The 17,688-nt window shown below is 44.1% G+C and overlaps 1 protein-coding gene across 3 annotated transcripts; it reads left to right on the top strand.

Annotated features, from left to right (window-relative positions):
- The first annotated feature begins 2,697 nt into the window (after positions 1-2,697).
- LOC125897279 (uncharacterized) lies at positions 2,698-17,591 on the top strand. 3 transcript variants are annotated; one of them, XM_049590493.1, is made up of 8 exons: positions 2,698-3,078; positions 4,222-5,111; positions 7,618-8,010; positions 9,810-9,959; positions 10,101-10,259; positions 10,424-10,455; positions 11,922-12,071; positions 12,169-17,591. In XM_049590493.1, exons 2-8 carry the CDS (start codon positions 4,241-4,243, stop codon positions 12,241-12,243), a joined length of 1,830 nt encoding a protein of 609 aa, XP_049446450.1. In that variant the 5' UTR covers positions 2,698-3,078; positions 4,222-4,240; the 3' UTR covers positions 12,244-17,591. The 3 variants fall into 3 exon arrangements, with proteins under 3 accessions (XP_049446450.1, XP_049446451.1, XP_049446449.1); XM_049590494.1 differs by having other exon boundaries at positions 4,219-5,111; positions 11,922-12,056; XM_049590492.1 differs by having other exon boundaries at positions 4,219-5,111.
- The last annotated feature ends 97 nt before the right edge of the window (positions 17,592-17,688 follow it).

Here is a 17,688-nt window from a genome sequence, read left to right as displayed (position 1 = left end):
TTCTCCCTCTGACTGTTAACATTACATCTACTGTATGTAACCCATGGATGCTGATGGTGTAACCTCACTGGGCCGCCACACGGGATCACTGAATGTTCTCATCCATGAATCACATTTCTCTAGTGGAAATTCAAGCAAATTATTATACCATTTATTATGCAATTACCCTACCACATTACCATATCATTACCTGCAAGCAGTGTCACTCAAATCCTGCCTGGTTGCAGTCATCTGACCCCTCCTTAAGAAACCCACCCTGGACCCGGAGGCTCTCGCAAACTACATGCCTATTTCAAACCTCGCCTTTCTGTCCAAGGTACTAGAGGAAGCAGTTGTCTCCCAGCTTCAGGACCACCTCAAACATAACAACCTGTTTGAAAAATTTCAGTCAGGCTTTCGCTCAGCCCACAGCACCGAAACAGCTTTGCTCAGAGTGATGAATGACCTACTGATGGCAGCTGATGCAGGATCTCCATCACTCCTCATTCTCTTGGACCTGACAGCAGCATTTGTTGGACTGTTGGACTGTCTGACCGTGCACTGCAGTGGTTTCAGTCCTACCTCTCAGACAGGAAGGAATATGTCTCGCTGGGAGGATGCAAGTCCAGGCTGCTCCCTGTCATCTGTGGTGTTCCGCAGGGGTCATTTCTTGGCCCCCTCCTTTTCATCACTTACATGCTCCCCTCGGTCGTGTCATCAGCAGACATGGGATGTCCTTCCATTGTTATGCTGATGACACACAACTCTACATCAAAACTGCCCCAAACCCCTCTGCAGCCCTGTCATCCCTCACCACCTGTCTCAAGGAGATAAAGGCATGGATGAACAATAACTTTCTCCAACTGAACAGCAATAAAACTGAGGCACTTCACATTGGCACCCCACACCAGCTTCAGTCTTCACCCATATCCCAACTTACCTTTGACAGCCAGCTCATCACTCTCTCCTCCTCAGTTACAAATCTGGGGGTTCGGTTTGACCCCCACTTGACCTTCAATGACCATATAAAACACCTGTGCAAGACCTCATTCTACCATCTTCGCAACATCTCCAGACTCCGCCCCACTTTAACCCTCCCAGATGCAGAGAAGCTAGTCCATGCTTTTATCTCCTCGAGACTGGACTACTGCAACAGACTCTTCATCGGGATTCCTAGCAAGAACATCCAGAAGCTGCAATACATCCAGAACAGTGCTGCCAGGGTCCTGATGAAAGTCTGTAAAGACGAGCACATAACCCCCATTCCACACTCACTGCACTGGCTCCCTGTGTCATCCCAGATCAATTACAAAATTCTGCTGCTCACCCACAAATGCATCAATGGACACGCACCCCCCTACCTACAAGAACTACTCACTCCACAATCCTCCACCCGTACCCTCAGATCTGCAGGCAGCCTACTCCTCCCAGTCCCCAGCACCAAGCTCTGCACCATGGGAGACCAAGCCTTCTGCTCGGCCACACCACATTTGTGGAACAACTTCCCTCTCCAGCTGAGGGCTGTACAGAGCCTGGACTCTTTTAAAGAAGGCCTGAAAACCTTTTTATTCAAAAAGGTCTTTGACTGTTAATTTGAGATAATTATAGTGTTTTTTCTTATGTTTTTATTATGTTTTAACCTGTAGCACTCTGAGATCCAAGGATGAAAAGTGCATTACAAATAAAATCTATTATTATTATTTGGTACTAAGTGCCCATGCATGCACCTGCTTCTATACTGTGCTATTTTAGAATAACTGTGATTTAAAGAGCAAAAGTAGTCTTATAAAAACTAATCAGCTGCCCACAGAACATCTCTTTATTTCTATAAGTAGCACAATATCCTAAATGCTCACAATATGATGGCATGTGAAAGCTGTGAGTTCATAATGGAGCTTCTGTGCTCAATCCTTGTTTTTTTTTTTTATCAGAGATTTTTTTAATGCAAAAAGTTAAAGTTTCATTTCTCAAGTTGCACTGATAGCCTACGAAAATATCAGATACACTTGCACATGAGCTAAACTCCATTCAAAAGAATTTTTGCATGTATACTGGCACAAGTTAACCACCCTGTAAAGGCATTAATCATAATGATGATCAAATACAATTTTTTAGTATTAAATAGTATTAATTTACCCACAATTCATGGCAGATAGAGGCTGTACCTGACCTAGCACCCCCGTAATAATAATAATAATAATAATAATAATTATAATTATTATTATTATTAGCATCATCATCATCATCAGTATTTATTACTATTTATTTAACTTATGATATATTTTATAATATATTCTAAGACATTACATTTTTATATATTATAGCATATATAACAACAACAATAATAATAATAATAATAATAATAATACATTTATTTGGTATACCACTTATTATTTCTACATCATAATTATTATTATCATTATCATTATTACTTACAAGAACAAGAGTTTATAAGAAATCAGTACACAAAAAATAAATAAAAAATAATCGGAAAAAAAGATATGTGCGAATTTGCTAATTAAGTTATCTAATTTATGCATTAGGATTATTTTAAACATTCCATTTGCCTCTGTTGCAGCACAGGTGATTATACACTTAAATATATTTAGCAATAACAAAAAAAAAACATTTGATATTGAGCTGATGGTGACAGCATCACAAACTGACAGTTGTCTTCTTCTCTGGTCTCCGCTGCTCTCTGGCGACCTTTAACTCGGGGTGAAGGAGCTGTCTATTCAGCACCACTAAAAGCCTCATGTGACCCTTTGGGCAAAACAATAAATAAATAAATGCACTGCTGATAATTCATCAAGGAGCAGCTGCTCTTCACTGGGAGTCACAGCTCCGTGTGTCAAATAAATCCTGCAGATCTGAGGCACTTGGTGGCAGCTGCACTTGTGAAGCAGGCGGACATACGTAGAGAAGACTGAGACTTTGAGTCAGTGACGCCGAGCTGCACAACAACAAGCCTCTCCTTCAGCTTCCACACTTGACTACATCCTCAATTCGTACTCGAGCGAGCTGCATTTTTTTCTTTGCACGCTGCAAAGAGAAGCTCTGCGTCCTCCAGGCACCGCGATCCGTCATGAACTCTGGAAGGTATTTATTTATAGCCTTATAATTACCGCCTCGTGCAGAAAATGACGGCTGGTGTGATTTATGGGAATGCATTGTATGTCTCCTCTCTGAGGCTGTGATCAGCTCCAGTATGGTAATGCTGCAGTGTGAATTTGTTTACAGTCTAAACGCTGGAGCCGATGTGTTGTCAGGTGGTGGACTGCATGAGCTTAGTGGCTGTTCGCTGTATTGATCACAGGGGAGGTGCGCAGGCAGAAAAGAAAGTGGGTTGTGTTGTGACATTGTTGGACCGTGGCATCATCAGGGCTGTGCATGGTGGGGATGAGGATGGTTTCTCTCTGACTCAGGGAAAGGGTGTCACCCTGTGAGCACCAGACGTGTCGCGCATTCATCCTCCTTCCCTCCAGCAGTGATTGATTATTAGGTGATTATTGCGGACACGTCATGTGAAGCAACAAATGCGCCATGCACACGTTGCTTGCTTTGTTTTTTAATCCAATTCAGCGTGTGACAATGTGCATAAAGCTGTTTGAAAATTCCTCCTTTTTCCCAGAGACATGCAGCTCTGTTTAATGTGGAGATGTAACATTCATGGATCCATCTGTGGAGGAGAAAACCTGGTGCTATTTATAGGTGAAGTGCGGAGGGGTGCTAAGGATTGCTGTGTCAGATACTCCCTGTGTGTGTGTGTGTGTGTGTTTGTCAGTCTCCCTGTGTGTGTGTGTGTGTGTGTGTGTGTGTGTGTGTGTGTGTGTGTGTTTGTCACTCTCCCTCTGTGTATGTGTGTGTGCCCAGCATCTCCTTCTGTTTATACAAAATGAACAGAGGAGTCTGAGATGAAAAGGAATTTCACCCAAATTATTCCAAAACGGTGCAACTGCAGCATCAAAGCAAAGGCAGACAGACACACAGTTAATCCTGTTCTCTGTGGTTATCACAGGCTGTATGAAGTTCTAAAAAAAACCCACACACACTTTGCATTATGACCCTTTAATCTGCACTCTTTTGCAACGTGCCCTGTCACCTATATCTTCCCTCCCCACACACCTTCACCTCTGCTTTGTCTCTGTGTCCACATGACAAAGCGTTGAGGTTGCAGGCAGGGGCTGTTCACACCTCAGTTCAAGCCTGTTGGCGTTTATCATCTGTGTCCCCTCTCAGCAGGCACTGAGACAAGACAGAGATGCTGATGTCTGGGACGCTCCATCGCCTCCTCCTGGCTGGGACCTGTCTCTGTGTCTGCGGGACCCCTGTCCGCCTCCTCAACTTCACCCCCACGCAGGACTGTGACGGGCAGTGCGCCAGCTCAGGAGCAACTGTTGGGTCAACGCACCCTACAGATGTAAAGTCTGAACCCTCAGATGCAGAACATGATGTGACTGGCCTGATATTGAATGTAGGTGCGGGAGGAGGGGCTGGCCCACATGGACGACCTGAGGGGATAGCTCCGGTGACGCAGACGGAAAACGGGGACAGCCTTGATGGAAGATCTGGGCCGAGCGAGGCTGGTGGAGAGGCATGGAGCCAAAGGAGCAGGGCAAAGAAGGTCGGGAGCACATCTGAGATGGGCGACGCTCAAAGTCAGTCGGAGACAGCTTCGTCTGTTGATCCAGAAGGTATAAAGGAGGACGTGCCTGCCATCAGCCAGCCAACAGGTGGGAGAAGACACTTGGACCTGGCCCTGAGCACCACAAGGTTGATGCCAGATGGATTTTTCGCCTCCTCCACAGCACCACAGCTGAGCATCTCCACCAGGGAGGGAGAAGACCAAGGTGGAATGAAGCTACCTGGTTATGGTGATTCTCTTCAGGATAGAGACCCAGAAGCAATCTCTACAGAACCTCCAAATCCTGGAGCACAGATCCAGAAACTGACCTCCCACATCCCTCCCTTGTTCTTCGTCTCACCGCGGACCTCCACACACTTGTCGATTTGGGGCCATGATGGAGCTACCTCCCTCCCAGATCCCTTGTTACCTGAGATCGGACCAAACCTGATGCCCAGAGAGGATGGACCTGAGAGCCTGTGGACTGAGGCGGCGAGGCCCAGTGGAGGTAGGTCAGAGAAACTAGAACAATGTTGATGTAAAATGGGCGTTTTTTAGGGGGTAAAACTTCCTGTAATCCCTTCCTCAACATGTCCAAACTTAAGACACAAAGTCCCTGGTGTAAGGTAATACTCTGCAGCCATTGTCACCCTAAAAGACTTCCTTCCACAACAAGCACTATTTTCTCGCTTGCTGGAGTTTTGCAGGGTTTCAGGAGGCTTCATTAAAAAGTGAGGCGGAAATGAAAACGACACGTCGCTGCTGCAGAGATTGCCTTTGATGATTGGCAAAGAAAGGCGCTCGCTTTTCCACGCTCCACTTTGAACCCCAGCTGGGACCCGTGGCAGTCTAATTACTTTCTATTCCTGACTCGAGCCTGGAAGAAAAAAAAGGGAACACACACAACTGCCAGGAAAGGGGCTGGTGGCTGGGTGTGTTACACAAGTCTTTGGAGGATTCAACCCATCTATACACTCCCCCAAAACCTCCTCCCTTTCTTCCCCACCCTTCACACTCCCCATCCAAACTATTGTAAGGAAACAGGCAGGTTATTATTCAGTGAGGCAGACGAGGGAAATGGATTAAAAGACTCTGTCTGAGCCAATATGTGTTCCTGACGTCCGTTTGGGGATTGTCTGTTTGATGAAGCTTCCTCCCATCTGAAAGGAAGCTGACAAAAAACTCAATTCCCAAAATGGCATTATGTAAAAGGATTGCGGTCTTTATAAGCATTTTTCAGCCGACTTCAGAAACGCTTTGGACTAAAGGGAATGCCGGGGAGATATGCAGTGACGGTTCCTCCTGTGACAGCCCCCTCCGTGGTCGCCTCTTATCTAGAAAGAAGCGTTTTTCAAACAACCCTCTTTTCACTGTGTCTTAGCTGCACTGTGAACTCGACTCTGGAGAGGGTGCAAGTGCTTCTAATGAGAAGACTGCGTGTCCACAGAGGTACCTGTTTCACAAAGCTGCATTCTGACATAAATACTAAAGCGCCATATATGCTGAATACATTTTCTGCTTTGCAATAGTAAACACTTTACATTTTAGCTGTCAGCAGAGTTGCGAGTAAAGAAACTGCAAGACCCTCACTCGTTTGCCCTGGTTTACTCACTAAAGCTGGCACTCTAAACCTTTTAAAGGAGCAGTGTGTAGGATTTAGGGGGTTATATTGGCAGAAATGGAATATAATAAATGTTTCTCTAGTAACCTAAGAATGAGCCATTTATATCTACATAGGGAGCGGGTGCTTGTCTACGGAAATCGCCATGTTACACCGCCATATTTCTTCAGTAGCACCGAACAGTCAAACCAAACGCTGGCTCTAGATAAGGCCATTTGCGTTTTCGTATCGGCCACTGTAGTTGGCAGCCCCTCTGCGACGAGCAGTGCTGGAAAAAAACAGATTCTTTGATCGTGAAACTGCTTTATTGTGTGTTTTTACTGCTTTAAACCAGAGGGTCAATTTGTTTTGGAGAGGAAGAGACCTCTGTGGATAATTCAGCTCCAAATAAAAACCCTTCTGAATGTCTGGATCTCAAGTTATCAGAGTAAAATGTGAGCACAAATTAGCATTAGCCAAACCATCCATCCTCACCGCTAGATGTCACTGAATCCCTGTAAATCTTACAAGCTGCTCCTTAAAGGTATCGATCAAAATAACCCAGTACCAAGTAGTATCAAAATGCCTCTCGTCAAACGATACCTGGATTCAATCCTTTTTGTGCTGGGGGTCTGATCCCAGACTCTCCCAACTCCCCACCATATCAGCAAACTTTCTGTTGCTGCCATCTCAAGAGCTGCTGTCCTCCCAGTGCTACCTGGTTAACACAAGCTAACACAGCAGCAGCAGTGGCTACCATCAAACATCAAGCTGTTTAAACAGTTCCAACAAACTCACAACACCGAAAGAGTTCATCTCTGTCATTAAACTTAATAGCTGTTGGGTAACTATAGCTGAGTAATTCTAACAGTTAGCCCCGTCACTGTGTGGGTGTGGCCGGGCGGACTCTCACAACTGTCCAAGGCATGGAGCTCACACTCCTGCAGCGGCAGCTACAACCCACACAGCCTGTGGCGTGGTGAAGTCGAGTGCAGTGTATTTGACAGAGTTCTCAGTTCGGGGTGCTGAGATGCTAAGGAAACAGTCCATCCATGCACATTATTGGTGCATGAAGTACTATAGATAGCAGAATCACTTTAAGGGCACTGGTATTGGTACTGGGATCCATGAATGGATTTCCGAACGAGTCTATCAGCAAAGGAACTGCATCAAGACACAAAATAACCACAAAAACAGGAACAACAACCACAAAGAGACGACAAAGCCCATTGTCTCATAATCCACCCATGCTGGTATTGTAATCTTTTAAATGATACCCACTGAGTTGAACCTAGCATGATCCCAAAAACATAATTTTCAGTCTGACTTTTACCAGAAGGTCCAAACAGCTCTGCCCTTTGTAAATGACACACCGTGCTCCGTGTCCTGACCCTCACTCTGACTCTGATTACAGTGGACACCGTGGTCCCACCATCTCAGGATGAAGCCACGGAGGGCACCATGTCATCAGAGGCGCTCCCTCTCATCTTCGAGCCTTTTGAAGATGTCACACCAGAGGGGGCAGCAGCAGAGGCAGTGGCGGCGGTCACGCTGGTGCCCGGCAGTGCTCAGCCTCCTGCTGCCATGGCAACCGGAGGAATGCCTCAGTCAGAGGTGGACCTGGACCAGCTGGTCACCGTGGAGACAGACAGCGACGGTCCCTCGCACGCCCCACCCCTGCTGATGCCAGACTGGACGTCACCTTGGCAGACGTCTGGCGGGGAGCTGCTGGAGCCAATCGGCTCATCGGGTCCGTCTGTTTCACAGCGGCAAGCCGGAACTGAGGCGGAGGATCACTCTGAGAGAGGTGAGAGAGGTGATGTGGCAGCACCAGAATCAGTGAGTGAATCTCACTGCAAAGATAATGCTCCGATGAACAATGACTTTATGAATCATGATGCTGTTTTGCCGTGATTCAGCCTTTTTTCTACACATGTACTTCACATTTATATGAAGTGTGATGGAGCTACTAGTTACAGAAAAAGTATAATCCATGCAGTGACTTAACTGTATGCTTCATTCTTATGACAATATGCATTTAAAGGGACGATTCACCTCAAAATCAAAAATACATATTTTTCCTCTGACCTGTGGTGCTGTTTTTCAGTCTAGGTTGTTTTGGTGTGAGTTGCAGAGTGTTATATCAGCTGTAGAGATGTCTGCCTTCTCTACAATATAATGGAACTAGATGGCACTCAGCTTGTGGAGCTCAAAGCGCCAAAACATACATTTGAAAAACTCAACATCAGTGTCTCTTTACAGAAATCATGACCTGGTTACTCAAGATAATCTGCAGGCCTTGTTGTGAGCAGTTTCATGATGTAAACATTCATGGCGTCCCCTGTGGCTGAGCTGTAACCTTAGCTACTAAGCTAAGATGTATCCTCATACAACAGTTCATATGATACCTAACAAATTAGCACCCCACAAATGGCTTTACATACTTAACGTTAAGTTACGTAGGTTAGGTTTAGGCGAAAAAACATGGTGGCAGTGTTTCTTAAAGTAACTCAAGTAAGTTCACTTGGTTTCACATGGTTATGACCACCGGCCTCCGGGGGAAAGTCCTGTGTTTTGTGACCCATCCATCAACCCAACCTATCTTGTTGTGTCGACTACTTCCTCCTTTGCTCTAGAACTCTCTGTTCTAAATGGAGGGGGACATCTCCCCTGCCAACCACCCCAAAATCTAAGCCTTTGGTTGTACAGTTGGTGGTGGGGAGAAAATAGTTCCTACATGAAACTGCTCACAACAAGGTCTGTGGATTATCTTGAGTAACCAGGTCATGATTTCTGGAAAGAGACATTGCTGTTGAGTTGTTAAGATGTGTTTGTTTGGCACTTTGAGCTCCACAAGCTGAGTGCCATCTAGTTCCATTATACTGGAGAGAAGGCAGACATCTCTACAGCTGATATCTCCAACACTCACACCAAAACAATCTAGACTGATATACAGCACTACAGGTAAGAGGAAAAATATGTATTTTTGATTTTGGGGGTGAACTGTCCCTTTAAAACCCAGTTTGAAAATGGCATCATGGAGCCACAGTACATCATGATGCTGCAGCACCTTGCTTCTATTAAGAAAACTATCACACCTCTTTTTACTTTTAGTTTCCCCGTAGGCCGCCTCTGGTTAGAATTCATGTCACTTCAACATGAACTTGTAGAGACTTGAAAGTTGTCTGAGAATAAATTCATGCGACATTTCTTAAAACACTGAAACACAACAAATACATGCAACACAAGCTCAGTAAAAGTCTGACGAGATTCAGATGTTATTAGACGTTAAAGGGAAACCACACGCATTTTCAAAATTCATACATTAATCCTATGTCCCCAGACAGCAACTCTCTCTCAAATACTTGAAGACATCACAAGGCTTTGGTTTCTGGCTTTGAGAGACATTAGCTCATGTTCAAAAATACTGACTGAACTTTCCTAGGTCTTGGAAATAACATGTTGGAATCCTTATTTGAGGTGGAGTTCCCCTTCAACGTGAGCTATCAGTTGTAGCTGTGAGTTAAAACACAGTGTGTGAAATCCTCCACCGCTCTTTCTTTCTTTCTTTCTTTCTCCTCGGACTGTGTGATTTGGGACGTGTAGGTGCTGCGAGGACACTGAACCTTGAAGAGTACTTGCCCACCACCGGCCCCTCCTTCTCATCCTTCCACCGTGCTATGACAACGGTAACTATGGCAACCCATCATCTGGTGCACAAATCCAGATCGGGGTTGGAGGAGATGGAGTCTGAGGGTAAGATGAGTTTTATCACCAGCTGGAAGAAGAAAAAAAAAACGCTGGCATTTTAATTAGCTTTTCACAAATTTTCATTTTCAATTATAAGTGTGACTCTCAGCTGCTGAGTAGATACTTTTGATTTTGCTCTCTCAACAGAGGAGCCCGATGAAGACGAGGATGATGAGAACTCTGAGGAATCAGTGGAGGATGAGAGTGAGGAGGACCTGACAGAAACACCCAAAACATCCTCAACGCAGCCTCCGTACAGCCTCATCCCTCCACCTCCTGTCTGGGTTCAACGCAACCAGGGGCTGAGTATGACAGAATATAAATCACCTTTCTATTTAACGTAGTTTATTTAATGCTCATACCTTCACCTGCCATCATGAAAGCAACCAGAAACACTGACACGACCAGTGTAAGAGATTAGTAGTGTTGTAGGATATTGTCCTGCTGAATCTCTGGTTCTTCTCTTCCAGTGCGGAGCTGGGTAGAGCTGATCAGAGAAAAGGTAAGACTGCCCCCTGCTGTCCTGGAAAAGTCCTGGTTAGCTATCAAAAAAATGTCAGTTTGGTGACAGTGTTAAGGATAAAGCAGGTAAAAGACATTTTATGACAATTACAGAAATATACAACATTGTCTTATCTTGTTTAAACTTAAGTTTAAAGCATATAGAGCATGATGATGGAAGTATATGATGCCATTCTCACCATCAATTACATCTCACATGTTGTTGCAGCAACTTTTGGGTTGATACCATTTGTTACACAGAATTTTTTCAGATTCATGAAAGATTGATTTTATGGCTTTTGCCTTTATTAGATAGGACAGTTTAAGTGTAAAAGGGGGAAGGAGAAGGGGGATGGCGTGCAGCAAAAGGCCACAGGCTGGAATCAGACCTGCAGCCACTGCTAGAAGGACATAGCTTTTGTACATGGGACACCTGCTCTACACACTGAGCTACTAGGTGCCATTGTTTCACAGATTTTGTGCTAAATTTAAGCATTTCTGATGACTCAAGAATTGATAAAAATGGTCAAAAATCCCTGAAAAATACCACATTAAGGCACCAAAGCCTTGAGGAACACTATTGAAAAATCCAATTGCTTTCAAATTTGTATTTTTTCTGTGAGAATTGCATTTTTCAGTTATTACATGGCGAGCATTTGGGTTCTAGAAACTGCTGAGGAAACCCCCTTATCTTCAACTTACCTATGAAAGCCATACATCTTCTGAATGCCCAAGGTCTCTAGTTTCATGGTTGTAAAGAGTTCACTATAGGTCATTTTATACAGTGATGTCTGTTTCAAAAAGTGATCACACTGATGTACTATAGGGACTAACATCATCATACCGAAATATTCAAATACAATAGGTGAAAATAACACATTTGCATGCCAAACTCAATGAAACTAGCGTAAAGTGTGCATGTCTGTCAAAGGGATACTCATGAGCACCCAGAACTCATTTCCATTCAGATATCTTGAGGTGGAAGGTCAAAGGTTTGAAAAGTGGCCATGGCCGCTGTATCTCGCCAGACTTTAGCCTTACTTCTGCTCAGCCTGCTACAGCCACGTAATTTAAAGACAGGGATGTTAGGCTTGGTCACTGCCGGCCAAACAGGTCTGAGAAGGTTAATGTATTTCAAGTACTGAAACAGAGAAATAGTGCAGTGTTTGATGTTGATTGTACCCACAGCATATGAGCAGCAGCTTCTGCAGCAACACCACTTGAAAAACCACATGTACTGTAGACCCAGTAGTAATAATTCAAGTTTATATACGATGACAATTACATTTGCTGATAATATACTTGTTGTAGTACAACAATAATATTATCTATCAATATATTGGGGTGGACATTTTGACCATACCCCCCTCCCTATTTATACTCTAATTCTAGCCTAGATTTGGGGTAAAACAATGGATTTATCAGGATTACACTCTATTCTGACCTCTATGTCCTCACCCTTGACAGGCGGGTTATGTGTCTGGGATGTTGGCCCCTGTGGGCATCGGCATCACTGGGGCCCTGCTTATCGTCGGCGCCCTCTACAGCATCAGGATGATTCACCGCAAGAGGAGGAACAGCTTCAAACACCAGAGGAGGAAGGTCAGGCAGCCAGAGGTCAATAACCCTACTTATATTTATCGCTCATTATTACTTGTCTCACTTGTTATTAAGGATCAGGCCTGTATTAACTATATTTATTCTTCCTCCCCAGCAACCTCGAGAGCCCGGGACCAGCCGCCAGGATCAGGCCATGCTGCTGGCCGACAGCTCCGAGGATGAGTTCTGACGAGTCCCTTCTGGGTTCCTTTTGTCTGCGACCAATGGCTGATGCTCCTGTAAAGGAGGCTTGGCAAACACCCCCATCTCTATGACTACCGCATCTCCAATCACCCTGGGCTGTTTGGCTATGACTCATCTGATCCACAGAGAGTGACTGGGTATAGGCCACAATTTGCACAGGCTGCACAAAGGTCAGCTTTGTATTCCCCCCTTTCTAAAAGTACCAATGTGAGCACTTTTCTGAATGTTGTCAGGTGATGTTGACTCTAATGGCTCAGCGGGGCTGGCGCGATGCACTCTGACATAAAAAAATAATATTGCTGCTTGTAAAAAAAGAAATGCATTAGCAGGGTATTGGCAGGATGAAAGTGTTGCTGGTAAATTGAGGTCGAGTTGAGGGGAAAGTGTCGACCAGCCAGTTTTCTGTCAAGTAATAAAAAAAGGGCTGTAGAAAAGTTACACGACATAAACGATGTAAATATATGTACTGTACGTAGCTGACTTGGTGTCAGTCGTTTTAGTGTAAATAAAGTTTTATTTATTGCTACACAGCTAGGATATTTAAAGGAAGTGTTCAACATTCTGAAAAATACACTTATTTGCTTTGATGCATATCCAGATCAGTTAGCTGGGGCTAGCAGCTGGTTAGCTTCACTTAGCATAAAGACTGGAGGGTAAACAGCTAGCTTCGCTCCCTCCAAAGGTAGAGACTTGACTACCAGCAGCTCTATAACTTTCGAATGAACACATTTGTTTAGCCTATACAAATGTGTAAAAAAAAAAAAAGTCAATCCGCTGTTTTACTGGTCATGTTTCAAACTATTATTTGGCTGGAGTCTCCACTGGCTACCTTAGAACTGCTAACTGCTAGCAGTTTCCCCGTTTCCAGTCTTTATGCTTAGCTAAGCTAAGCTAAGCTACCAATCTCCTGGCTGCAACATTAGCTTCATATTTAACAGACACGAGAGACGAGAGTGGTGGTCCAGTTTCTCATCTAACTCCCATCAAGACTCTGAATAGAGAATCTGAAGTTGACGTTACACCCTGTTCAATTTTTGGAATGGGGGCGCCATCTTGTGTGGTAGATTTGGTAAGGCCCAGACACACCAATCCAACATCAAAGCAATAGTACTGATGAAGGCTGACTGGTGCGTTGCCCCCTGATGTCTGTGTCTCACCTAAAAAGTTGCACATTAACACACTCCAATGCTACAGCCAACCAGCACGTTTGTTCTGCACCTGCATGAAAGGAAATAACTCTCCATACCAGCAGGTAATGAAAGTCTGTATTCATCACTGATAAAGCGAGACTGGAAGACGGACAGGACATATTCAAGATGCAAGTTAGTCAGTTAGCAAATTAACAGCACAACCGGATACTGAAAGAACAAAGCATATTTTCCACTTCTGCTAAAGAGCTCAGTGTCTAAAACAAAAATCTTAAGATCTTACGCCGTCTTGATTTTAGTAGGTTGTTTGTTTTTGTCATTTCTGTTTCTCTTTTCATTTTCTGTCGGGCTGTGACGCCAAAAAAGCGGGCTTGAGACAGTGGTGCGGGACACACCGCAAATACGAGGGCGACAGATGCTCACCGACAATCCAAGATTGACCAACGGACGACCAATGGCTTGGTTTGTCAGGGCCCTTACCTGTACCTGCCATGGTGGTCACGCAACAGTATTTGGGGGTACTATGTGACTCATGGGTGAGGTGGGCGCCCCATGCATAGGAGTGGCGTCCTTGCTGCGGTGGCCATGGGTTCAGTTCCAGCTTGTAGCCCTTTGCTGCATGGCGTCCCCTCTCTCCCCTTTCACACCTCAAACTGTCAAAGCAAAAAGCCCCAAAAAATGAAATGTTGACACTGGATTACAGACCCCGTTACACTACCTCCCCTCACATATCCAGACAATGTAAACAATCTTGCTTTTAGACTGAGTGAGTACACTTTGGTAACAGAGATAACAGTTTGTAGCTCTCAAGATGGCGCCACTGTCCCGCACAACGTGGTGTATATCCTATAGATGCACAGAGCAAAAAAAAAAAAAGATATGTTAGGGACAAGAAGTGCAACCCAACTACCAGAAAAAATATTGCATTGTACCTTTTTGCAAACCATGGATAAGTTACATTTGTACATCATTTTGTAACGGATACATTGTGTGTGGTCAGGTGTAGGCAAAAGAAATCACTTGGTTATGGATAAGATGAGATGGCTTCAAACACTTATGTTTGGTGGCTCAAATGCCGCTGGAGAAGCAGGGATAAGTCGGTAAAAAACTCCCAGTTTTGGTGGCTCAAATGGCACCTGGAAATGCAGCAATGTGCCACTAAAAACACCAAGGTTCGGGGCCACAAACCCTGGTTGAACGCCATAAAACAACTGGTGGTGTTGGTTTGGAACAGCAGTCTACAATTTGACAGGCGTCTCCCTTAGGTGTCACACCATCTACCGTCCCCTCCAACGCATGATCACAAATGTCAACATTAGACACCTTGATATGATACTTGATATGAAACCTGCGGGTGTAATGTGGCATGATTTGCAGAAATGTACAACGCCAACATTTTTTCTGGTGACTGGGCTGGAGAGTGACAGGAAAGTGACATGAACACATTAGGAGGGTTAATGAGTGCAAACAGTGTTAAAGTGGGGAACACAGGACCCTCAAAATAACGGCTAAGTGTTAGGTATACGGATTTTGTTATCTGAAGGGAGCCATGCTAGCTGTTTCCCTCCGTTTCCTGTCTTTATGCTAAGCTAAGCTAAGCTAAGTGTCTCCTGGCTGCAGCATTAGCTTCATGGTCTCATCTCGTCTAACTCTTGGTAAGAAACGGAATAAGCAAGTTTCTCAAAATGCTGAACTACTTTCCTAAAGTAAGAGTCCCACACATTTCAGAAACCTTCACATATGATTCATTTGAATTAACGCTTTGTTTAAATGTGAATTTTGTGTAAATGTAAATGTTTTATTCAAACGCATTTGAGACGCTCATACAAAATACCATAATCCTACAAAAGTATGTAGCATAAAACAGATTTTAATGTACAATATAACTCTGGTATGAATTCATTATTTTGCTAAATCTTACTTTTGTTCTTTAAGTGCATGACTATCAAGTCAGTTCATACGCGGACCTGTTGCAGAGACTTCCCTCTAATGAATGAAGTGTTTCTGTTGGCTGGATAAGCACAAACATTGAAGACACTGGGGCAGCAGTTCATATTTTCACAAGTTTTTTTTTCCGACCAGCTCATTTGTTGCACAATAGTGGTTCTGTGTTTTAATCTGGTTCAGATAAGGACAGATAACGGAGACGCTCTGGCTGACACATCCGGCCTGGGAATGTCACATTGCTGAGCTGCAATGAAATGTAGTAAAATCAAGTCCTTAAGGTTTTAATAAAAAGAGGAATCATTTAATAAAAACTCATCTTCTGTAGGTCAGACAGAAAAGAAACATTTGAACATATGAGCCATGTTTGTGACACCAATGACGATAACATAGAGTCTTGTCTTTAATTCAAAGAAAATATATTTTCTGTAACTTGATGAGCCATCTGATATGCTTAATGTACAACTGCCTGTTTATATGCAATAATACTGTTCTAGGGTCAGTGTGATGTAAAATAGTGGACACTTTTTGTCTCTTTATGTAGATATGATGTGATCAAATAAACAATTCTTTTAGATGTCTGATTGTGACTCTTTCTTATAAATACAACTTAAAGGGACGATCCACCCCAAAATCAAAAATACAGTTTTCCTCTTACCTGGGGTGCCGTAGAGGCGTCTGCCTTCTTTCCAATGTAATGAAACATGATGGCACTGTGCTCGTGGTACTTTAAGCGCCAAAAAAAGAAAATACATTTGAAAAACTCAGCAGCAATGTCTCTTTCCAGAAATCATGACCTGGTTACTCAAGATAATCCACAGACTTGGACGAGAGGCTTGTGGCTCACAACCATAGGTCGGAGTTTCGGAGATATGATAAGAGCTGGACATCTGGAGCAAGCTTAGAGTAGAGCTGCTGCTCCTTCATGTCGGATGGCGCCAGTTGAGGTGGTTCTGCCTCCTGAGCGTCTCCTGCTTGAGGTGTTCAGGATACGTTCAACTGGTGGGAGGCCCCAAAGGCAGACCCAGAACCCAGAACATGGAGGGCTTATGATCTCGTCTTGCCTGCAACGCCTCGGGATCCTCCAAGAGGAGCTGGAAGGCATTGCAGAGAGGGGCGCCTGGAATACTTTGCTCAACCTGCTGCCCTCACGACCTGGCTTCGGATAGGTGGCTGAAAATGGGTGGATGGAGAGGCTTGTGCTCATGACAGCATGAGACACAAACATCAATGGCATCCTTCTTGGCTAGCTCAGTGGTGCTAAGTAAGCTAGCGGTCAACGTATGCTCATACAACTGTTCATACATCTATGAATAAGCATCCCATGAATGACGTTTTGCAAAGTTACGTAGGCTTACTAAACGTTAAGTTACATAGGTTATGTTTAGGCAAAGTTACGTACATTAGATTCAGGAAAGATTTCACAAAATTCCAAGCACCAGTCTCCTGGGGCAAAGTCCTGTTTTGTGACACATCCACCACCCCAATCTGCATCACATGGATGCATCACTTCTTGCAGGCATGTGTGCGAACAGTGCACGAGAACAGCCTCTAGCAGCAGATGCATGCTTCCTTTTGCACGCGGATTCGCAAGGGTGTAGTTATCATTTCGACATTGGGGTGGACACATGACATGAAGGGTTTGGGGGTCTTCAGGAAAGGAAATCTGAAGTGTCAAAGACTTAACTTCCTGTATTTTGGTGTTTGGTAGAAAGAAAGTAGTTTCTACATGAAACTGCTCACAACAAGGTCTGTGGATTATCTTCAGTAACCAGGTCATGATTTCTGGAAAGAGACTTTACTGTTGAGTTTTTCAGATGTATTTTTGAGCACAAGCAAAGTGCAATCTAGTTCTTTTACATTCAAGAGAAGTCAGACACCTCTATGGCTGATATCTTCAACACTCAGCAACACACACCGTAACAATCCCTTTCGATAAACAGCACTATGGGTAAAGGGAAAAATGTGCTTCTTAATGTTGGGGTGAACTGTCCCTTTCAGTGTGACTTATGTTTTTAATGAAATCCACTCCAGACAGCAGACAAGACAACCCAGTTTACAGCATTAAAAAAATCAAATAATTTATTTCTGTGTTCTTTTTCCACATTAAATAAAAGCTATCGGACATTTCCAGATCAAAATCAAGAGAGGGGACAGGAAGGAGGAACAGGGGAAACAGAAATCTGACATGCAAAAAAACCTTTTTGCTCTCCCCTTTGCACACTTCGTGGATGGCGGTGGAGGGGGTGCTGGCCGCCCTGAAAAGACTGCAGAGAGCCCCCATGGTTAATAGATTGGTAGATTGGTTGGTTGAAGGGACCACAGCTTTCTGTGGTGCA

This window comes from Epinephelus fuscoguttatus, linkage group LG11 (assembly GCF_011397635.1).
Source record: "Epinephelus fuscoguttatus linkage group LG11, E.fuscoguttatus.final_Chr_v1".
Classification (NCBI taxonomy): domain Eukaryota; kingdom Metazoa; phylum Chordata; class Actinopteri; order Perciformes; family Serranidae; genus Epinephelus; species Epinephelus fuscoguttatus.
The sequence above is the reverse complement of the archived record's forward strand: the minus strand, read 5'-3'. Positions and strand labels throughout refer to the sequence as shown.

What these genes read in the sequence shown, in the direction of transcription:
- LOC125897279 (XM_049590493.1), top strand. Translation starts at nt 4,241, where the DNA reads ATGCTGATGTCTGGGACGCTCCATCGCCTCCTCCTGGCTGGGACCTGT. An exon ending in GGAGGATCACTCTGAGAGAG is followed by an intron (nt 8,011 to 9,809) that starts GTGAGAGAGGTG and finishes TGGGACGTGTAG; the next exon opens with GTGCTGCGAGGACACTGAAC. An exon ending in TCAACGCAACCAGGGGCTGA is followed by an intron (nt 10,260 to 10,423) that starts GTATGACAGAAT and finishes CTTCTCTTCCAG; the next exon opens with TGCGGAGCTGGGTAGAGCTG.